The sequence below is a fragment of the Mastigoproctus giganteus genome, chromosome 8 (genome assembly GCF_048544385.1).
Source record: "Mastigoproctus giganteus isolate SK-2022 chromosome 8, ASM4854438v1, whole genome shotgun sequence".
NCBI classification, from domain to species: domain Eukaryota; kingdom Metazoa; phylum Arthropoda; class Arachnida; order Uropygi; family Thelyphonidae; genus Mastigoproctus; species Mastigoproctus giganteus.
The window spans coordinates 144,693,153-144,717,292 of NC_143582.1; the positions used below are offsets into that span (position 1 = coordinate 144,693,153).

General features: G+C 37.8%; 1 protein-coding gene across 2 annotated transcripts in view; it reads right to left on the bottom strand.

Annotated features, from left to right (window-relative positions):
* LOC150081888 (adipocyte plasma membrane-associated protein-like) overlaps positions 1 to 9,105 on the bottom strand; it is a 12,576-nt gene extending 3,471 nt beyond the window's left edge. Inside the window, exons 1-6 of one of the 2 annotated variants that reach the window (XM_090378958.1) lie at positions 8,932 to 9,105; positions 6,527 to 6,658; positions 5,500 to 5,615; positions 4,604 to 4,696; positions 3,369 to 3,488; positions 2,778 to 2,946 (exon numbers count right to left, since the gene is read on the bottom strand). In XM_090378958.1, the coding sequence (XP_090235084.1) occupies positions 2,778 to 2,946; positions 3,369 to 3,488; positions 4,604 to 4,696; positions 5,500 to 5,615; positions 6,527 to 6,633 (605 nt within the window). In that variant the 5' untranslated portion in view covers positions 6,634 to 6,658; positions 8,932 to 9,105. Of the gene's footprint in view, positions 1 to 2,777; positions 2,947 to 3,368; positions 3,489 to 4,603; positions 4,697 to 5,499; positions 5,616 to 6,526; positions 6,659 to 8,023; positions 8,560 to 8,931 lie in introns of those variants that run through there. The other variant, XM_090378957.1, reaches the window with a different exon arrangement.
* Between the last annotated feature and the right edge of the window lie 15,035 nt (positions 9,106 to 24,140).

Consider the following 24,140-nt stretch of genomic DNA (forward strand, 5'->3'; position numbering starts at 1 on the left):
TTGTTTTCTTCCTTCTGAATAATTCGTCTTAACTGCAGCCAATGAACCAAGGCATTATCAAGAATTTGAAAATGCACTATATATAAATTCTTTATTGCTGATAAGTACAGAACATGTACTAGAGACAATAATACTCATCACGGCGACATGGCCAGGAGTTTTACATTATAATATTGTGATTAATTGGCAAAACATTTTTTACCATTACTTGGAAATTATTAGTTACACAAATTAAACATGTAAAAATGAAATTATAATAATGAAAATATGAGGACTGAACGTCATATGGAGGAAGTTATCTCAGTTCCACCGATGTAATCCACTCGAGGAGCATGTGACGGTATTTGTAGTCGATAGCCATTTTTTGTAGGTCGACTCCAAGACGGAGCAGTGCCTGAATTTTGGGGAGTGCCTGGGCAGGTAGGAACCGATTACACAGTTTCAGCCGGTTGTATTTGAGGGTTAGTGTGGGCTCTGACCTCAATGATGGCGAAGGATTGTGCCACTGACAGAAATCCCAGATGTTTGGGGCGTTTATCACTCCTGTGTACATTTTTACTGAGGTCATTAAACGCCTGCTGTCAATTAACCTCGGAAGCCTGGGTACATTTAGCTGCTCAGCCATGTCAGTTGTTCTCAATTGAGGGGGTCGGCGATGCTTATTTGTGGCCCATTTCAGGGTCCAGTATTCACACGAGAACACCGGTTTTTGAAGAGAGGGCGACGCAGATGCCCAGATCTCAGCTGCATATAAAATAGCCGGATAAACAGTGGCTTGAAGATATCTGGTAGTGGTTGCGGCATCATTAGAATGAAGTAGGTGTTGTTTCGCTCTCCATCGTAGGGTGTTAAATCGCTTCCGGAGGTATTCCGTGTGAACATTAAATTTCAGCTTCGGATCAAAATAGACACCGAGATCCTTATGGCAGGTAACTACTGGGATGAGAGTACCTAAAACTGAAGGTTGAATTATTGTTGGTTGGTGTTTCAATGAGTAAGTCATTATTGCAGATTTTGAAGGGTTAAGGTTTAATCCAAACATCTTCAAGTAAGTTGAAAGGTCGGTCAAATTCTCTGTGATGGAAGACGTAATTGCCATTGGGTTTGCAGACGGTGGGATTAAAGTCAGAAACTTTATATCGTCGGCATATATTATAGCATCATCACGAAGACGCATGAAAGGAATCAGAATGGCTGAGAAGAGAAGGCCAGACAGGACACCACCTTGTGGGACTCCTGTATTGATTTTTCTTGTAAAGTGGGTTTTCTTCAAAGTGAGGTGGACACTTCTATTCTTCAATAAGGCGGTGAGGAAAGCTAGTAGGTCTCCATTAATCCTGAAGAAGAATTGCAGAAGACTGAGAAGGGCTGTGACGTCTAGACTATCAAAAGCAGCTTCAATATCGGCGTACACTATAGCTAATTCAGATTTATTTTCGAAGGCTTGAAGAATTGATATCTGTGCGGCCATGAGGTTTGTTATGGTGGATCTATTTTCGACTGCGAAATGGAACTGTTTCAGCTTCTGTGGCATCAGCTGTTTGTTTAATGCTGGAAGGAGTGCCTTTTCTAGAAGTTTCAGGAGGGTGGAAGAAGTTGAGATTGGTCTGAAATCTTTTAGGCTTGTTGGTGCTTTAACCTTAGGTAGTGGCCTCACAGAGTATTCATTCCATTGAGCAGGGAAAACTCGTGTGGAAAGAACTGAGTTGCAGATTGAGAGTAATGCATCTAGGACATAGGGGCTAAGGCATTTAATTATGAAATGAGGTATCTTATCACAGCCTGCGGTACTAGATGGACGCAGGGAGTTAATTGCATATATCAGTTGCTGTCTTGTGATGGAAATTATGGAGAGGTCATCAGTAGCAGCAAATTGACAGTTTTGGAGAGGGATTTCAGCAGAAGCACTACTGGAGGCGTATACCGAAAAACAATTATACTGACAATAGAAACCAACCAACCTATAGATTCTGTTATAGATTTGTGGATATGCATATCAGAGTTGGCGAAAGTGTGGAGTCAAGATGTGATGGAAACAACGATTAAGAATTGTTTCACAACAGCGGGTTTTGCTAAATTGCTAATTAACAGAGATGAGTGGGATGAACTATTAGAAGACATTGAGCAATCTTGGGAAGAGTTCCAAGCGAGGTTTGATCAGTGGAGAAATTGTTCTTTGACGAATTTTTAGGAGTTGATAATGATATCATAGTAGCTGAATATCCGAGCGACGTCAGCATTTTGGAGCGTATTTAAAGAACTAGTGACAATATCGACGATGAGTTGGATGAAAATGAGGGCAATATGAAACCTTCCAAACAAATGTTGGCACTATTTGAAACTTTGCATCGAGGCCTTCAGTGGGAAGAAAATGTAATACAAAATACATCTGAGTGTTTAAAGTTTAAGCAAATGCGAACATTTTTATGAACGGTGTACAGTAGTATCCAGTATACAACAAAAAAAAACAAACATTTTACGACATAATTCTTAAAAGTGTATTAATTAAATTGTTTTTAAAATGTTAGAAAATTTATTCATTCCCACCTTTTACTATATTTCTGAATTTACAGTATTTTTAATCGTTAAAAAGGTCATATTTCTTTATAACGAATTTTTTCGAGGGAACGATCGAATTCATCCATCTGCATATATGTTTTTATATAAAACAATTAAAACTGCTATAGAACAACTTAAAATTTGTGCATCTTCATTAAAATAGTCAGACTTTATATTATAAAAGCAGAATCATGAAATTTAACGCTCGAAATACATACCTTCCACTCTCGTCATGTTCAATTATCGATATCCAAACATCATTAACCGTCCAGCGTGTAGTTGCTTCAGAGAAATAAATATTACCGGATTCGTCGATGTCGAGATCATCCAGCAATCCCATCATCTTACCGTCAACCACTTTCTTTGGTAGAAGCTGTACGACATCCCCTGTATTATTAATATTATTATTAACTTTATATATCATAAATTATATCGCTGCCCCCATCAGAATGAATGAAAATAATAAAAACGGATTTGACAAAATTTAACTATGAGTATACATACTTTCTAAATGAATATATATTTCATACAACTGAACCAACTACTGTTTAGTTTCAAGACCACCTACTATGTGTTGAGGGACCAGTTAGTTCTAAAACAGGCTATCACAGAAGAGCCAATTATAATAACCTTTTGGAAAGGTCAACTGTTTAAAAGTAGTACAATACTGGGGCAACTCGCTAGAAATACAGATTTGTTCTGCTGTGAGAATTAAAACCATTGAATTATACACGCAGTTTAAATCCTTCTGGACTCTAAAAGACATTAAAAAAGGTGATTTTTTCGATTCATTAAGTCTCTCCCCTTACCTGTACGCACATCGACAGTGTTTATTCCGTAATATGGGTCGACTACATACAACAGTCCATCTTTACCCGAACGAATCCCTAATGGTCTTCCACAAATATGCTCTTCCCCGTTCAGCAGATCTGAAAAGAAAGTCAGCACTAATCAGAAGAACATAAAAACATGATTATGAATAAACTCTGAAAAACAGTGGCGTCTTAGTCTATTTTTTTTTCTTCTAAAGGCAAATCTCTGTAAAGTGACTTAAAATATTACTAAATGCTCTAAAATATATTGATTTATGCACAACTTTGTGATGCCGTTATCTGCCATTTCCTTAATGATTTTCATAAGTCACGCCCAATTGTATTAATGCGCTGATTAGAGGTTGAAATTTAACCGTGTACTAGTTAAAAAACGATTTTTTTTTTTTGCCTCAATAATTGTTATCCAAACTGTGGTGCTTTATACTTAAAACCTCCATTAATGGCTAAACATCTTCGTAATTTAATATTTTCAGTTCATCTTTTTAAATTTGCTTTCGGTTATTTTCTAGAATTTCATAACGGTTATGTTATTCCTTAAGAATTGGGATAAAATGAAAAGATCTCAAAATTATCCGTCGCCTTGGGTGTAAATTTAGGAATTGATACAAATGCTTTTATTGAACAATAAGGCACATTTTCAATCTTTATGCGCTGCAACAGAGACAGTATGGTGCTCACAGTGACGGATGCGTTCACGCTAGCACATCAGTATTATTCAGTTTCATAGAACAGAGGGCGCTCTCCAGCAGACATTTACCATTCCTGATAGAACCAGAGAACTAAATATCAGTCATGGATCCCTACATTATCCAAAATTTGCTTTTTGGAAAACTGAAAAGAAAAATGATCGACAGGGGTAGATTCAACATGGTCGATGAAGCCGGCAAATAATGGCCAACATTAACCAAAACGCTTATGGGCACGGTTAAGAAAAAATCTGTTGTATAAATGGGACAAGTACTTTGATTGAGATTTATTTTTCAAAATAAAGCCAATTTTTCTGTTTGAAAAAATCTCATTTGATTTCAATTAGTTGCAACATTCTGTGTTCGACCAATTAAAGTTGAAAAAAGGGTCTCATATATCTTACGATTATTTATACAAATGATATTTAGAAGACTACAATTTCAGAAAGGTCCTTACTGTGCTGCAATCGCATATTCAATATTCCAAATCAATATTTCTTAGCACAAGAAAGATACAAAACTTACCACAATTCCCTTTTCCTATCCGAGCTACTTTGCTAACGCGTTCTCCAATCGCTTGCACGATGTGTCCTCCAACTATTCCGCTGTATATCTTTCCTGAAAAAAAAAAAAAAATGAAACAATACCACAATAAAAATTATACTGAAATTATTTCATATTTTGGGTTCGGATAGCAATAAAATATTATTCAATTGAGAAATTATCACACTCAAGTATTACATCAAATAAGAACTTTCCATTTGTTTTTGAATTCAGCAAGATTCTACGGGAAATGTAATTCGATAAAAATAAATATCACTCCTTCGAATTATGAATTCTCTATAAATTATTAAGCTTCTTAAAAACCTTAAAGTATTTCCTATCCATGCATCGCTATTTGCAACAATTTTTACAAACTCTTTCTTTGGTTTTAGTGAAAATTAAAATAGCCTGAGACCATTGTAATCGGTGTGGGCAAACATGCGCGTGTACTTATTTAAGGATTGGTTAATTCCTCACTAACATTTCTTTTTTTTTTCCCTGGTCGAATACCAAGAGGCGTTCTATATGTCAGTAAATTTCAAGATTTTTTTTTTTTTTTTTTTAAATAGAAACCAAACTGAGAAATCCGGGGAAGGGTGGAACTACACCTCTGACTGGCTAACTTAGCTCGATTATAATTATCTAAATCCTTGATTGATAACTCCAAACAAAATATGGTTTCCGGTAGGCCGGAAAAATATTTTTCTGATAGTAATTTATAATATTTCAAAGCAACACTAACGTGCAATAAAAAAATAATAATAATAGTAAATAAAACAAGCATTCATGATTTAAATATTTAAGTCTGTTTTGGTCGAAAATGTTCATATCACATACCTTTGCCTAAAATAAACACATAAAAAAATATATCAAGTTACCTTCGTGAAATGTCAACGATTCAGGACCACTAACTTGACCTTCGTAAAGTTTCTCTGCTGCACTCAGTCGGTTATTAACGGCATACACACCATCCAAAGTCTGAGGAAGGTTGACACTAGCAAAATTTAAAAAAAAAATGCATTTCCAAAAATAGTTTAATCATAATTGGCAAACATACCGCTTAATTCCAAACACAGCTATTTTATCCACTGATATTCTACTTGGCCTAGTTAATTTTTTAAAAAGATAGCGTTATGTTCACTTATAAAATTAATGAAAGAGAGAATATGAAACTTTCACGTAAAAGAAATAAATGTACAGAAAATCTAACACAAAAACAAAATACTCGTAACCGAACGTTTGATTAGTTTTATTTAAAAAAAAAAAAGAAAGAAAAGATTAGAATAATAAAATAAGTTTGTTATGAAATTTATTGGCTATTTTATATAATCTGATACTTATTAAATACAAATAATTGCATAATTTATGGCTTATTTATGGAACTTTTATCTGAAATGAAGCCATTGCTGAATAGTTTGTGGTTGATTTCGAGTAGAAAACCAGTTCAGAATAGTTATTTAATTCATTAATTAATCAAAATGAATAATACAAAAGATGATTTCCGAAAAGGAAACATGGTGGAAATAACATAGCAGCAAGAATTAGGAAAAAGGTTATGATGAAACATTACATTTCCGTCTTGGGGAAGCCTGCACACTAGATGTAGACATTGCATTCATAAAATGTAACTATTTTAAGTGTGCTGCGGATGACTTCAATTTGTTATGACAAGTAACATGTACTCTTTCTCATATTCCCCATCAGTTATAAGAAATTGAAAGCATCAGCCGAGATGTGTAGCATGAAGCATGTAAACAAGAAAACAGAAAAATATGACTACAATGCTCCTGACAGCTTTCAAATACAAAATTCATGAAGTATAATGTCAGATATCAATAGAAAATACAACAGTTCATGTTCTGTTAGTAAATAAGACGGATAAACTTGATTTGTTAAATGGCTTACGTGTATACATTTGGACGGACGTCGATTAGTGTTGGAGAAAATGCCAGGAAGCCTATTATGGCGATGGTTACGATGACAAAGCTTAGAAGGATCTTGATGAGCCCCATCTGTCTCCTTTGTACAGGTCAGCAGCTGCAAAACAGAACAGGATATGATATTATAACACCCAAAAATACACACGCTGCTTAAAACAGTGCATTTAAAGTGGGTACACTTTCTTTCTGAAAGTGTAGAGAAGTGTTAGACAAATGACAGCTGATGATCCACTTATCAGTCAGCTGTTTTGAAATTCTTCACAAACACGGGTGATTCTTCTTTCAAATCTGATTTTATTTGTTAATTAACATTTATAAAAATGAGATTTAAAATCAGATGAATTATTCTTGATCCATTGTTTCAGACAAATTTTATAAAATTGCATCCTTCGTTCTTTTAATTACGCGGAGAGTTACATTTAAGGCGCGCTAGCAAATGGTAATAATTCATGATTTATTAAAAAAATAAAAATAAAAAAAAGGCCTTAAGAGTAATGACTTAAGCGCAAGCCAATAATTTTTAATTTCAGCACATCCGACATATTGCCCATTTATTCCTCGAAATAGCTCAAGGCAACAAATATATATCCAGAACTTCTGTCACAATATATGGTATCACGGATATACTATTCTAATGGTCCGATTTTAATTAAATTTCGGAAGGCTCGACAAATCTTTCTGAAAGACCCAGATATAAAATTTTACGAAAATCCATCCACTGGAAGTCGAGTTATTACATGCGAACGGACGGACGGACAGACATGAAGACAATGTGCTCTTCATAATGCGCCTAAAAGAGGGAATTCAAATTATTATTTTAACACGGAGTAGCGTAGGAAAAAATGCATGAAACCCTTCATCTTAGGTCGGCTAACTACAACCTCGACTGAAGAAGGCTTTAAAAATTCCTCCAGTCGTCAGTGAGGATCGAACCTACAGACTTCCAACAAAGTTTTTTAAATATTACAACAATACGCAATGACTTTATGAAATTTGTGATTCCTTCGAAGGTGGACTGCGTGAGAGACTAAGAGTCACTGAAAAGTATGCCATTCTAAGCAAACAAACTTTCATTACTTATCAAAATACAAGTGTCCTAAATATTAAGACTCATATTTTTCATAAAATGTTCATGAGTTCTTCGAGTAGCTAGCATATTTCCATATTCTGGTATACAAGGAGTCTTCGAAAATTTCTCTAATTTATTTCATTGAAATAACGCTCAAATCACAATTTTGTTCAAAAGCATTTGAAAGCTTTTTAAAGTACGAAATTAAATTATTAATCGATATCTAATTGTAAAATATTGTATATCTTATAACACAACATGCATTATACACAGATTAGTTAGTTTTTATTCTTTTCATGTGCAACTAGTACAGCTTCCACAAATATAAAAGAAACAGGATGAAGAATGCATGCATGTACTCATCCTACCAATTAACTGAGGGTGCAAGCTTACCTGATTCTGTCGAAAACAGGTGAATAGTCACACGTTTTACGAGACTGCTTTTCGTACACGCACCTCTGAGTGTTCCCTAATCACGTGATGTGGCGTTTCAACTACGCAACCCACCTCTGGCTCTCACATGGCGTCTCTCCCCTGCTAGAGATAATGATGGGTAGTTAATCTAGGTCTCTTCCTTCAAGGACTTTCTTCTCTCTTCAAGAACTCAAGGTCTCTTCCTTCTCTTGTTAAAAACGACGGAATAAAAGCCATCTGAATATTCTCCGACTGGCTCATGTGCTTCGTAATTGTTTCTTGCACACCGAGAAGGAGTAAACACGAACACCTACTGCATTCAACGTAGTAACTCAACGGTTTAATCTCACCACAGCAGAGAATTTAAAAATTTAGCCCATTCCTTTTGATTAGCAACCGTTCGTTCAAGTTCGACAAAGCGCACGCATTTAACACCACCGGAAGTTAATCCATTAGAGGCACTCGAACAAATATTATTAATATCAGACTCTGCATTTCCTGTGCAGAATTCAACTGTTGGATGAAAAACATGGCCAGCTCCAGTCTCAAGGTTTAGCGAATGTCGTCACACGTCATATCAGTTTTCTCAACGAATAAGGAAAGATATAACTACGCTACAGTTTCGCTAGCATCATTACATGCTGCTGCTGTTGGCAAGTAGATAACTTCCTTTTAAATCACCCCCTTCCGTCTGTTTTTGCTCGCTTAATCAGCAATTTGCTATTCGGAGTTTTGTTATTTAACTCCTAACACATAAGCATGCAATAACATACTTTAGTTACAGTGCGTACGTAGTTTATCGTCTATTATATCTATGCAAGAGTAACTCATGAACCAATTTGCATATTGTGAGGACTGAAAATTTCAGAAAATTCAAGAGTAAGTACCTTACTTCCACCGACTGAGATCAGCAAACAGCATCCCCGGTTGAAGAGGCTTTCAAGAATTCCTCCAGTCTCCAACGGGATTTGAACCCAAACTCAAATATGGAAAGAATAGAATTTGGGAGATGTTAACAACTTCAGATTACCTTAGGCTTGCTTGAAAGACAGCTCATACGAACCGCAAGCCGTCGCGTACTTGAGACTACTCTTTATCCATGTCAACATTCTTCGCATCACATGATCATCTTCCTCGAAATGCTCAACGATGACACGTTCGCTTATCACTATAATGGCTGCATCAGCGTGAATGTGAGTCACGTAATAACGTGCAGGATATAGGAATTGCGACCACGAACCGCAGAATACGCTTCGCTTTCATAACCAGTTGCTCTAGTATCGCACTGCTTTCAAGAAAATATTGTTCTTAAACTATCGGGAAGCTTAACCTTTTAGAGATGACATTTACCTAGCCAAAAGAGTTAATTTGCTATTTAGCCATGGTCTCATCGTTTAAATAAATGGCTTATTAACCTTCTGGTGACGTAATCTGTTTTAAATAAGTGCATTACTAGTGCAACTCGCTGTGAAGACAAAGTTTGTTCTTTTGTGATAGCGTTAAGACCAATACTGGCTGGAAAAAAAATAAAAGGCAGAATTATCCTCAATCTATATAATGTAATAATTATTTTATTTTTATTATCTTATAATTACTATAATATAATATAAATATATTATTAATAAATATAAATAAAATTTTAATATAAATAAAAATATACATATTATATTATTGTTATATTTAATTGTAATACAATATTAATTATAATTAATACCAACATTAATCAAAAGTATTAATTAACATAATACATTATAATTTCATTTGTTTAAAATTAAATAAATTTAATATAATTTACTTGATAATTATTATTATTTAATTCTGTCCCTAATAAAACAGAATGGTATATGTTTATTCTCCACTACTCTTTAAGTTGAGGCTGTTTTTCATTTTGATATTCTCATTTTAGTTTAATAACTAACTAATCAAAATGATACATCAACCAAAACTAGACGCTTTAAATTTAATCCGTCTTCGAGATAACTAATATTTATTGTAACTAACTATACACCCTGTACAAAATTAACTCTTTATCAGTCGATTGGAAAGTTCATGGTCGCAGTGATACTGATGAAGACCGCTTAACTGGATAAGCTTACATTGATAAGACAAAAGCAACGGATCATAACGATTTCACTTTCGTGGCTATCATTAGTCGTGCTTCTAGTAAAGGTCAAGCACTGCGTTGTCCAGTTATGTAATAGAGATCCCTCTATTCGTCACTTCGTTTATCTATACAGTATACGTACTTAGTTTAGTGTTACAGGTCAAACAGAATCGAGGGTCTTCCCCAACTCCGCACAGTAAACGTATCTGGAACCATTGCAGGAACACTATAGCAGTGGTAAAACAGAATGTATCCATTCAATTCAACCTGACACTATAATCTGATTCGCCAAAATTCGAAGTGACTGTGTATTAGCAACTGCCAATGATAAGAACTTATTAATTTTTATTCTTATTTCTGTACACTGAAGTCGCTTTCCTCCTTTACAGCTCTACCCGACCAAATGTATGAGTTTTTTTTTGGATTGTTATATCTCCAAATACAGAATAAATTCGAATATTTTCGCAAGGTTGAATTTGCAAAAGGCAAATTCAACCTTGCGCAATATTTGGCAAGGTTGAAAAGTACTAACTGCCATTTTTGTGACGATCTTCGAAGAGCGTTCCTATGATTCCGAAGAAGCTCTGTATGACTGGTGTCAACCACTTTTCTGCCTACCTTCGTGTCACTACAGATTCCATCTTGTTTTTTTTATTCAGTCGTCGATAACATTCAACAAGATCAAAAACAAGAGGCGCTAGCACTGAAAGTTGATTACCACACTCATAACAATGGCCACTCGCAGATAGCCCCGAATGATGTAAAAGTAGTTTATTAAAATGACATGGATGACGAAACAGCATTTTACCTCTGCAGTCTTTATTATTATTCTTACGTGTATTTTTGTACTGAAGACTTGTTACGATTTTCAATAGTTCTGACTGAAAATCGACGTTCTTAATTCTAGTTTTTTTTTCTTTTTTTTCAGCAAAGTTGATTTCCTTTCAATTTATGATATTCTAAACTATCTTCGTTAACTTTCATCAAATTTTCCTTGTTTCTTACTTTGTATGTCAAACTGCTAATTTAATTTTGTGTGTTTATCTTCGATTATTAAGATTAAAATAAATTTCAAAGAAGTGTGTTGTCCGTGTTAGTAATCTTCATTGCAACTGTATTTTTTTCTTAGTATTTAAATTTCATATTTGCTAGTGCTAATTTATTTCCATTAATTTAAATCTCATCAAAGCTACTGTTAATAAAATTTTTAATATACTTTTAATATAATGAAATTTTAATTTAAACATCTAATAAATATTAAAAAATACATTTCAAATTCACTCGCTGACTGAGAATTCATAAGTAACACTTTTCACTTATTTGCATAATATTCACTTATTTACATTCACAGAACGAAACTCATGGCTATAAGGATTACTATTCTCTAAGAGATACAGGGTAATTCCATAGATAAAGTTCTTCACTGTACTTATTTATTAAGTTAATATTAATATTACTTATTTTTATTAAAAATAATATTAATTATTTTATTAAAATAATGTAATATTACTTATTTTTTATTTAAAATAATTATTACGTAACGTTCCTACGCCCACCCTGATAACTACCTAAATCCTCTTAACATTTCATCTGAACCTCCTCTACTCCTGGCATTACTTTTATGAATGGTCCCCTTAAGATTTAAATTGTAATTCCATGAATACGCTTTTTAAAGCTAAACCTTTTTAACATTTGAAATTAAATTCTTGAAATGAAATATGTGCATATTGTTTATATTTATATGACAATACGCAGGGTTATTACCTATACTGTATTACATGTTTCTATTGATTATTAAAGTTTGCTTTGATTTCTAGCTTTTTTTTTTTTTCTTTCCTAACCCTCTATCTGTTCTTCTTCTTCTTTAATGCTGCCGAATGGCGTTTGCGACTTCGTTTTGATATTGTTCTCTGTCTAGCGCTGCGTGTAGAATTTGTGCTGTTGTCATGTGAAGCCAGGTGTTGATGTTATCTAGCCATGCCATTTTCGGTCTGCCTGGGCGTTTCTTGCCTTCGATCTTTCCCTCCAGGATGAATGGTAGTAGGTGATATTTTTGTTGGTTCCTAGCGATGTGACCTAGGTATTTGCATTTCCTGCTGATGATGGTTTTGAGCAGGTCCCGTTCCGTGTGCATGTCCTGCAGGACCTGTGCGTTGGTTATCTTGGCTGTCCACGGAATTTTCAGTAGAGCCACATTTCGAAGGCCTGGAGCTTTTTTGTAGTGGCTGATGTTAGAGTCCAGGTTTCTACACCGTAGAGCAGTATTGGCCAGATGTAGCATTTCAATGTGCGTAATTTGAGCATGATGTTCAAGCTCCTGTCGGTGAGGAGGGTTCTCCATTTGGTGAATGCCTGCCTGGCTTGTTCAATTCTGCTTTTGATTTCGGCCTCATGGTTCAGCTGGTCATCAATGAGTACTCCGAGATACTTGAAGCGGTGTATTTGCTCTAATTTTTCGTTGTTTAGTTTGATCGTGATTTTGCTTGCAGTCCTGCTGACCTTCATCACCTTTGTTTTCTTTTTGTTGATTCGTAGCCCCCATGCTTGGCTTTCTATGTCCACTTCGTTCAAGATGGTCTGTAAATCTTGTTCTGAATCCGCTATTAGTGCTGTGTCATCGGCATATCTTAAGTTATTGATGTAGTGTCCGTTAACTTTTATGCCGATGTTCTTGTCAGCCAGTGTTTGGTCGAAGATCATTTCCGAATAGATGTTAAAAAGAATGGGAGATAATGGACAGCCTTGCCGGACGCCTTTTTTTATTGGAATTGGGTCTGTCAGATCGTTGTCATAGCGAAGCCGGGCTGTTTGATTCCAGTAGAGAGTTGTAATAAAGTTGATATCATTGTTTTCAAGCCCAAGTTTTCTCAGTCGGTCAATTAGGCGGTCGTGATCTACTGAATCGAAGGCTTTCTCGTAGTCAATAAAACATATATACACGTCTTTTTGATGTTCATAGCACCTTTGTAGCAATATTTGTAAACAGAAAATTGCTTCTCTGGTGCCTAGTCCCCTGTCTCTATCTGTTAGTTAAATAATTATAAAACTAATGTCTATAACAGTTCACTTAAAAAGGCCCAAACAATGGCAATTAAGGTTTAACATTAATAAACACACGTACTGTATTTGGGTACATTAATTCTGGAATAACATACCACTTGCATACTATCAATTCCAGGTGGTGGAGCATGAAAGACGTAGGGATAAGGAAGGTATTATTATGTAATAATCCCCGTATGTAACTATTACTATATACTTGGATCAACGCGGTTTAGGTTGTCGTTTCGGCTCACTGCGTTGTTCACAAGATGTTTCATCAGAGAAACAAACAAACAAACAAAAAAAAAGATCGAACTTGGATCGATCCAAGTGAATGTGACCATATGGTGCGTTTTCTATTGCCAGTAGAACTATGTTCTTCTTCGATCCGACCTGCTACCCAGAATGTGCCATCACGTTGGAACGAGTTTGTGCCATCATGTTGGAAGGTCGCAACAAAGTAGATAATAAGGGGCATTTATTAATTCATGAAGTCGATCGTTACGATTCAAAACAAAGGAGTTTGTGTGCAGGACAGAGTCGGGTAAGATAGGATACTAGAGATGAAAAAGGAATTAGAAAATGGGAATTGGAATATCATCGGCTTGACCGAAACAAGAAGAAGAAATGAATCACTTACAAGTTTATCAAGTGGGAATCTGCTGTACACCAATGGAAACAGTGAAAAGAGTGAAGGTGGAGTTGGCTTTCTAGTCCATAAAGATATTAAAAACTTCAAATTCAAAAGTGCATCACCAAAGGTGATGTACTTCTGACTACTGATTCCGAAGATGAATACGTTAAAACAAAACTAATGATGAACAAGAATGCCACAGGAAGGGATATAATCAGTGAAGGAGCAGAAATTGAAAAGGTGGATTCCCATACACTGAGAGACAGAATTCATGAGATACCTAGTTTCTGGGCAACGCAACGCTCTCACCCCTCTTGCTAATGGACGAACCCACCGCTTGGCAGGTATATTCACGTAGACGGTAATTCGATGTCAGTATGGATAAACGTCGTGAGTTAACTGACTTTGAAAGAGGGATGATAGTGGGTACCTGGCGCATGGGTCACTCCACCACGGAGGTGGTACAGAAATTGCACTATCCCCGTTTGACAGTATCGGGAATACGCCATTTCCGGAATAACATCTCATTGTGGGCAGAGAAAGGTGGTGGATGAACGTGGCTGTCGACGTCTGTCTCGCATTATTTCAGGCAACCGGTGAGCGAAAGTGGCACAAATCACCGCGACTTCAACGAGGGAGGTGCCAGAAAAGTCTCCCCCAAGACCATCAGATGATCAATTTACCATGTTAACCTACCATACCGAAAACCTACCATGTTAAGCCCATTCCAAAGATCAAGACACCCAAATCTCCTAAAGACCTGCGACCAATAGCCATCAGTTGTTCTTTACTCAAAATTTTCGAAAAAGTAATTCAGCCAACAATTGCCCAGCATTGCTTTGCACACAGGCCTGAGTACCTGCATACCGTTCTACAAAGGAGATCGACAACGACCATTTCTTGATACCCTCTTCAGAATTCAGCGCACCCTTAACAACAAATCACAGATTGATATCATATTCCTCTACATAAAATCAGCTTATGACAGAATACACCTCCCAGCTCTTTTTACCATTCTGAAACACTACTTCGGCCTGGCGGATACCTTACTTCAAATTTTGAAGTCTATTTAACTCCCTAGACATCTGTCTGTGACCCACAATGACTTTCAAGTAACTATTGACGTCTCAAGAGGCATCCCACAAGGAAGTGTACTGTCAGCTATACTGTTTGCAGCAGTTTTGGAGCCTTTCCTTGCTCAGAATCCGAACTTTGTCTCTGATGCCGACGATCTGAAGTTCTACGAGAGCTCAGATCATAATCATCAGATTCATGATATCAACCAACAAGCTTCTAGGCAGATATTGAACTTGGAAAGTTATCTTGCCACAATAGGGCTGCATCTGAACCCTTCCAAATCAGCACCTGACGATAACCAAGGAGAAAGTCAAAAATGATATCCAAATCTTTGTTAGCGGGGAACCGGTGCAAAAGGTGACCTCTCATACTGATCTTGGCCTCACTTGGGACGTTGGGCTCACATTTCAGCCTCACTTTGCCAGGATGAGACAGAAGACGTACGCTGCTCTTTGGGCAGTGCGTCAAGAGCTCGTTGGTGTGCATCAGCCAGGGCTGCTTGTTCGGCACATCTTGAGGTGTATTTCGCCGATTCCTCTCTATGCTTCAGAAATTTGGTCATCTGCCCCTGTCTCATACCTTCAGAAGTATCTCAGTTTAGAGTACTGGTTGCTTAGATGGATGAACAGGGTGGTAGGCCACCCGCTAACTATCTCCAGATCTATCCTACAAGCAAATGTGGGCACCACTCCCTGGAGATATATCATCATGACAAAAAAATGTCCTCACGCTTGCACGGCTTATAACGAGGCGAATTGATGCTCCATCGGTATCCACATTAATCTCTGGCCCTAGGAGGGCAAGAGGGGAGCACCCCGACTCCTGTCTCCCTCTACGTCTTACGCTGTCAAGCATTGATTCCCTGAGGAACTTGTTTCCAGCCAATTGTCTTCGGATCTTTAATAAATTTAGGATACACCCTGATTGGTTCTGCGAAGACAAGCCCTACAGGAAGGAAATCCTCAAGAACTGCTACCAGATTATGAACTTATAATACTCACCTGCTCCTGGACAGACTGTTTTTTTTTAAACTTGCCTATTTGTATATGACAAAGACTTTTTGTCTTCATGCAATCATATGTTTTGTATATTACTGTATATTTTGTACATTATTGTATATTTAATCCTGTAAAAGTCTCGGGTCGAGCACGCATGTACTCTTGTTTATTGTACATTGTGTTCCTCGCACCTTAGTCTGTAAATATTCACACCCTTCTGGCACAGAGCCGTCCCGGGGTGACCCAAGGTTTCTTGGGAAATAAACTGATTTTAATAATTGCCGCAATAGGTTATCGGAGCCGCCCAATCCACCAGAGTCCCGTTGCTAACACCACGACACAGAACTCTACGACTCAACTGGGCGAATGAACATCGGCACTGGACCTTGGATGACTGGAGACGGGTCTGTTGGTCCGATAAGTCCCGTTTCCATTTATTTCGAGCGGACGGGAAGGTGGGTATCAGTACAGAACAAAAGGAAGGAGAAAGTTTCTGGAGAGACCTTCATCCTGCAGTGGATTGAAAATGGCTGATGATGATGACGATTACAGAGTCATAACTAAAGAAGAAGAAAAAACGTGACACTATAATTATGATGTCAGTCGAGTTTTAATTTGATTCGTGTTCATTATTCTGGTAATTTTCCTTGTTTTTCCGTTATCTGAGTTCGATTTACTTCTGGTTTCCTCCTTTCCCTTCGTCAGTACTTATGACATGTTCACGGTTTACCTGGAAATAAAAAAGTTGTGAACAGCTAATATAAAAAAAGAAGAATGTATCAGTTCGGTCATTTGGATTTTCTGTTCTGCCAGTTCCTCATTTGAGACGAAACAATTTCCAAACAGCTGTATGAGAAGTGGCAGAATATTTCTGTATTTTCTCAACAGTTATCTTTCTGTGGCCTGGATTATTTTACATTCCTATTTAGGTCAGCGAGTCTCGAACATTAGGCTATGTCGAATATATATTCGGAAACATTCTGTACCTGATGACCGAACACAATGATGTCGGAGGTCTAACAGTATAGGAACCATTATCAAGGAATGATCATTGTAAGTTGAATAATGAGCAGATAGATCACAGCTAATAAAGGCAAAGGCACCAGCAGCTTAAGGCACTACGTCTACATGGCCATTACAAATGGGCAGTTGGCAGAGGGAGGGGGAAACATTAGAATTCACAAAAGCATCAAATTCATATATACAATTAAGAAAATATAGCAAGAAGAGGATGCCAAGCTGGCCCGTTTAATAGATCAGCGAATGATGTCATGGGAAGATGAAGCCTATAACAGCTACAATTTCATCTGTAATAATACGAGAGAAAAGGTTAGGCAAAGAATGAGTACATAAATTGCTATGTCAGAGAGAAAAGAAAGGAAAGGTAAGAAGTTTTTCATGCATGCGAAGAAGGAACGAATCAGATCAACTTACATCCCCTTTAGAAACAGGTCTGGAAAGTCTTAGATAACTCTGCTAATGAATATAAAAAGTATTTCGCATCGAGCTGTAGAAGGAAGACCCTTCACAGTGAGCAGAGGATGAGAATAAGATATATGAAACTAGCGACTTACGAATACTTTCCTTTTCGTCTCAGCCAATAATCTTGATAAAACCTACACACACCGTAATTAGGATGGTTGGGTGGAAGGGTCATGGGAAGCAGTTACTCCAAACCCACCAAAACTTATAAATCCTAAAAATTAGGATTTAGAAATAATATAATTATATACGTAAACTCAGTGGTCGCTGAATTGTGATCATCTACCTAATAAGGTGTTGGGCCACCGTTCGCACGGATAACAGCCACCCTTCGCACAGGCATTGACTCCACTAGATCACTGACGACGTCCGTATGGATCTGCAGCTATGCTGCCTGCAGGGCTTTACAAAGTGTCGGAATAGATGACAGTTGCGAGTCCATGAACCTCACTTCCCGTTCCAAAACATCCCACAGTTGGAATTCGGAGGCCAATTAAGATGGGTGATACTTTCACTGTGTTCCTCGAACCACTCGTACACAGTGAGGGTCCAATGACACGGCGCATTATCGTCTTGGCATTATCCCGTTTCTGTACAGAAAAAAAAAAAAAAATTGTGTGTGCCGAGCACGCATAGCGGAAGTTAAGCGAAACATCTTTATACGAACATTTATAACTTGACCGTGGATCCTACTGACCGTATGAATGCCGCAGGCGACGAATCTGCATGAATGAAAGCTTCAGAGATATGAGACGTTCCGTTATCAAATCTAGTTTCGGCAAGTGCTGTGGCACATCGGATGGCATTTCAAATCATTTGACCTCGACAGAGCAGAATCACTTTGTTCTTGAGAGAGCAACGGCAGCTGCTACAGGCCGACATTTGACTTACATCCTCACTTGGAAATGCTGTTTGAAGAAGAGCGTGATCACGAGCTGTTACAATCTTCACATCTCTCTTGAACCAAACACACGAAACAGACTGAACCGAAATCATTATCCAGGAATGTACGTTTAAACTGTGCGTGGATGCTTCGGTGTTTCTTAAAATCCTGTTGCTGCTCCGGCTGTGTATTACGTGTTGAATGATTTGATGGAGTACTTCTGGCAGTCGGTTTTGGCTTCTTCGCTTTTCGTTTATGGCTGGGCTTCGAGGACTCTTCATCGTTTTCATTTGCAGTATCAACTTCCATGACTCCTTCCAAATTCACTTCTAACATTTCTTGGGAGATGTAAGGCTCTGAAGAAGAGATAGCTTAGCTCTCTCCATTATACTCAATGGAGGTGGTTTCGGTGATGGCACTGCACGTATACGTGCTCTTTACGCCTTAAAACCCTCACCATTAGTCTTCAGCATGTTCAATTATAAATTTTTTTCGTATTTTATTAAATACTGTGGAGAATGGCATGTCGCATTCAGTACGAGGTACTGATTGGGTAATGCGTCGCTCGTGCCTAGTACGAAGTGGTACAATGGTGGCGGAGGAAGCATTTCATATCGCATTTTCTTGACGATTTTTTTCAATCCACAGACGCATTGCACATGTACGTGCTCTATACTCCTTACAACTCTCACTACAGTGGATCCCTGTTTTACGATTGGTTCACTGTACGATCAAATCGTGATCTCGTTTACGAATTGAATTTTAATTCTATTAATTAAAGGCGATTCTAATAAGCGAAAATAGGAAAAATATTATCCACAGGCTATAAAAGTAAAGATAAAAAGCACAGATTTACACTTCATTACCTTACCAATTAACAAAAAAAAAAAAAAAAGGAAGGAAGGCAAAAAAAAAAAGTCAACTACACCCGGTATTTACGAACCAGGCTTAACGCTGTTTAACTTCGGTAATCGCACGAGAACCGAGGCATTTAGCCTAGTATGATACCTGAGTGTTCAGAACGTTAATAATGCGTTTACTTATGGCAGCGGTCGCATTTTCGTTGCGTTTTTTGTCAATCCACGAACGCAAGTTACTCTCATCTGAAAACTGCCTGCAGCTCGCCTAAAGAAGTTTCACATCAAAAAATAACATGACAGGGTGCATATAGTTAAAACACGCTCCACATTAAAAAAACATCCCCACTCCCTGCGAGATAAGTGGCATAGTCCATTACGGATGTTTTCACAGTATGCAGAAAGCTCCACGGTATGGATTTTCAGGGCTTGCTGCTCAGAAGTTCCATATCACTCACGGCAACGAATTCCAGAGGTTTACAGTGATGCCTAGCCAAGCATTCAGTGATGAATGCTTGGAAAAGGTTGCATACTTGAGTGTTCGAAGCCCGCAATGAAATTTGCGAGAGGTGAGTCATGGTAGTGAATTTCTCTTTGTGTTCGGACTCAAATCATTGGCTGTACTGCCGAAATCATCAAAGCCCAGTTGTAGACAAAGATCTGGATTGCTAAAGTAATCAAATTAAACTCGATTAGTTTATTCGGCAATCCAGATAATTCGCGGATGAAAATGAACCAAGAGAAACGTTACACTCGTTTCAGATGTGTACAAGAGGATCCGTCAATGAATTTAAGATCACAGTTCGTGATCTTAAATTCGTACTGTGGAAAATAACTAAAATTATGTGTTCGTTATAAATTTTTAAAAGAACTTCAGTACTATCGAAAATAAATTTTTTAGTTGTCTTCAATAAAGCATTATGAATTTGATTCACTACATGAAGAACTAGAAGTAATGTACCATTAAATGCGCTAAAAATAAGTATTAATGCACAAATTATTTAATTTAAAATAATATAATTAAGAACAGATTTCACTGGGAAGGGGGGAAGAGTTATACCAAAATCTCTTTTTTTTTCGCTTACCGAACAGATAGAGCTTTCCAGTAGCTTTAACTTTGAACAAAGTGTCTGGTACTGATTAAAATAATCAAGGTAGCTCAGTAGTACGCTTCCTTCCAGTAGGTACATAAGCCTACCCATTCTAAAACGAATGTACTTTTCACAAAATAATAATATGCAACGAGAAGCAATACAAGAATTCTTAATGCAGTCTGTCACATACAATCGCTTCCAGCGCCATCACACAGAAAACAAAAATCTCTCTTTAATTTACATAAATCTTTGTTAAATCAAAATCACAATTAAAATTGTTTGAAGATAAATTTGTAATGTTCCATAAATACAAATAAGTTTATTTTGATTCCGTAAGTTGTAAATAGTACCACTACCAAGATCCTCGAAGCATTTGAGCACGGTTCGGAAATCACCGTTACCTATATCGACGTCCAGGCAGCATTTGATTCCGTAACCGTTCACGCGTTGATAAGGCTATTACGTGAGTATTACTTCATTGGCGGAGACGTGCTCTGGTTCATTCAGTCAATGCTTGAGAATAGGACGATTATTGTTCGCGATGCCAATCGACGCTACACCAGAAATATTACAACTGGAGTCCCACAAGATGGGGTCCTCTCTGGTATTTTGTTCTCAGCCGTTCTTCTGCCTTTCGTGACGGGCCGAACTGATATTATCACCTTCGCCGATGATATAAAGCTGTTCACTGTTATCAACCCCGGAGACACTGCTGACTACACAAATGTCGTAATCGAACATAAAATCCAGAACCTCGAGGCCTTCCTCTCCGGTTTCGGCCTTCACATCAATCCTGAGAAGTCGAAACAGCTCACTTTCTCGCTCAAACGGAACCCAACGATAGTGCAACCCAATATAAGAGGATCCGCGATTTCTGTTGTGCAGCAACACACCGACCTGGGCGTTATTTTTGACCAGAAGCTCTCCTTTATACCACACATAGACCACCTGCAAAAAAAATTCTGTCGACTCCGGTGGATGCTTAAGCAACAACTTATGCATGTCCATGACCAGGCCGTTGGGTGCAGGTATATTAAGACGTGTGTCTATCCGGTCATTCTTTATGGAGCAGAAGTCTGGACCTCAACTGCCGCAACGCATCTAAGACGGATTTTTGCGGGCGAATTTTGGCTATTGAAGTGGGCCATATGGAAATTCCGACTTCCCCCTGCACGAAGGACCACCCAGATGGCAGCATCTCTAAACATCAGACGTCTTCCTGCCATTATCCATGAGAGAAGACTCGTCTTTTCTGTAAAAATGATGGTTGGCATTATTTCGCACCCAGACTTCTGGGCCAACTGCGGTTGGAGGATCCTGGTCCCAAGCCTTCGGGCCAATCCAGTCCTCCAGGCCACCCCAAACCGGTTAAAGTTATCTGATCGCTTCATACCCGTGCAAATGCTGCAGTACGTATACTCCTTGGATGGCGACCTCTACAAATTCGCATTGGATAAAAAATACAGGCAAAACTTACTCCATCGACTTCCTTCTCAGGACCATGTCACAGGGCATTAGAACCTGCTCCCAAGGACCTGTCCATCACTCCCATGGATCCCTCACTACATTGCTCCAACTCTCTGCGCCTGCTCAGATGACTCCAACACTGTAAGAGGACTGCTCCCTGGAGGATAAATTAGCATGATAACATGCTGTTGTGTATTTACGTTCATATGTAAATTTTCCATTTGCTTTCATTTCATTACACTTGTATAATTAGTAATAAGATTATTTTTTCCCCTATCTCATCCTTGTTTATTGCAGGGTATTAGCCTTTGTAACCTTTATATTATACTTTTACCTTGTATTAACCTTTACTGTAAACCCCTGGCTTGTAGCCGTGTAGGGTATTGTGTACGGCATATGCATTTTGTATGCAATAAAGATAAAGATTTCTTCTTCTTCTTCTTCTTCTTCTATTATTCAGTTTCAATTTACGGAAATTGATGGTCGCTTTGTCAGCTTCTTAATTAAAAAATCTGCTTCAAGAGAATAAGAAACATGCAAGTTTTCCAAAGACCGATAACTCAGTCACCGTGTGAAGAAAAAAAAAAAAAAAAAAGACAAAGGTTCGTTACGAACAGAAAGTTTCCTTCAACCTCTGCTATCCAATCCAAGACTTATTTTTTTTTTAATCATTGCTTTAGTACCAATAGTGGCAAATTATGCAAGAGAAAGGCAAATTATGCAAGAAAAAAAGCCAAAAAACCTAACGTTTCCCATTTCACCCGTTCTTCCTTTCTAACACTTTGTCTAATCCTTGAATTGAAAGCTATCCACCCTTAGAACACAAGATGGGAGTTTGTTCCAACAATCGACCATCCGCACATCTAACCTGCACAATCCTTCCTCAGTTTCAATTTATGCCCATCATGTGTGTAGTTAGAAACACAGAATGGTTCCTTAGCACTGAGCTTACTCTATCTATTCAAAGCCTTAAAAGTCCCAATCAAAAAACTACACCGGAGTCTAGTCTCTAGTCACTGCTTGCAGAACTGACGACTTTCCTGTTAAGCGTACCCTTTTGTGCTTCTCACTAATCTCGTTCCTATCTTTGCACCCGTTAGAACAGATCTAAGGTCTTCCCAAAATGAAGCCTCCAGACCTATATACAGCACTCAGTACAGGTAGTGACAAAATGACTCAAGGAAGCTTCCTTTCGTAAAGGGCATCCTTGTAGGCCTTCAGTCCTTGTTTTGTAGTAATAATAACATTCTATGGTTAGTTTGCTTGCTTCTGTGATGAAAAATCAGAGTTTCCGATGGTAAAAGCTCTGCAGTCTCCTCCGAGACCGGCCAACTCAAACACAGTGTGATAACCCCATAAAAATTCATTCCGTCCCAGCAAACCCTGTCTTTGACATCAGTGTAGAAGCATCGTGATCGTATCCTCTACGGCTGTAGTCGCTGGCTACTGGGGACCAACGACTACAAACGTAGTGCTAACTGCGGGGATACAGATACAATTACAATGAGTGGCCACTTCATTAACTAAATTTTACCCTTTCCATGAAATGGAGTGCTTCTTCGGTATCGGTACCACATGTTCATACTATAGGACATCAGGCAGGTGAGCAGACTTGTAGAGATGCTATTTGTGTGCAGTGCGAGAATAGGCAGGAAGAAAGATTTAACTTACTTTGAATATCGCACGGTAGTTGGCTGCAGACACATCGAAAACTGCAACTCAGATTTCTGCTGGGCAATCAAAGGCTACAGTCTGTCGAATAACAATCCAGTGCAACAGTGGCATTTCACACTTCGCCATACCTTGTTACGATGGGGCATCGCAGCCAGAAGAAAACAGTGGCGTTATATTGGGCCCAGAAAACAATTACCCGTTTCGACAAATCCCAGTTCCTGCTGTTTCACACTGATAGGTGGACTAGAATATGGGAAAACATCACGAGTCCATGAACCCACTGTCAGCTGTTAATAATGCAGACTGGTAGTAGCGGTGTAATAGTATAAAAATGCTTTCGTGGTACGCATTGGATCCCTTGATAGAACAGCACACAATTTAGATGTCACAAGTTATCTGAAAACTGTTTCCGATAGAGCGCACCCATTCATTGCTGCAGTAAATTCATCTGCGAATAAGTTCTTCCAGAGAATAATAAGATCTTGTCAAATCGAATTAAAATTTAATTTCCTTTAGTCTTTCATTGAAGACGAGTAATAATTTCCAGAAAAATTCATGACCGCAAACTGATGAGATTTCTTAATTCGGTGTACTAAGATGTTTCCGGTAATTTCAGCTGGGTTCAACTGATTTTTCGATTGCATCACTTCGTTCATTACTAATGTTCTCATTTAATTTTATTTTTCAATGTCTGGACGTGTGTAAGGGAATTTTTCGTATTGAACAATTTCATGTTTGCATAAACGAGTAAAATTTTTGAAACGTTCTTGACATCATAGCATGAAAT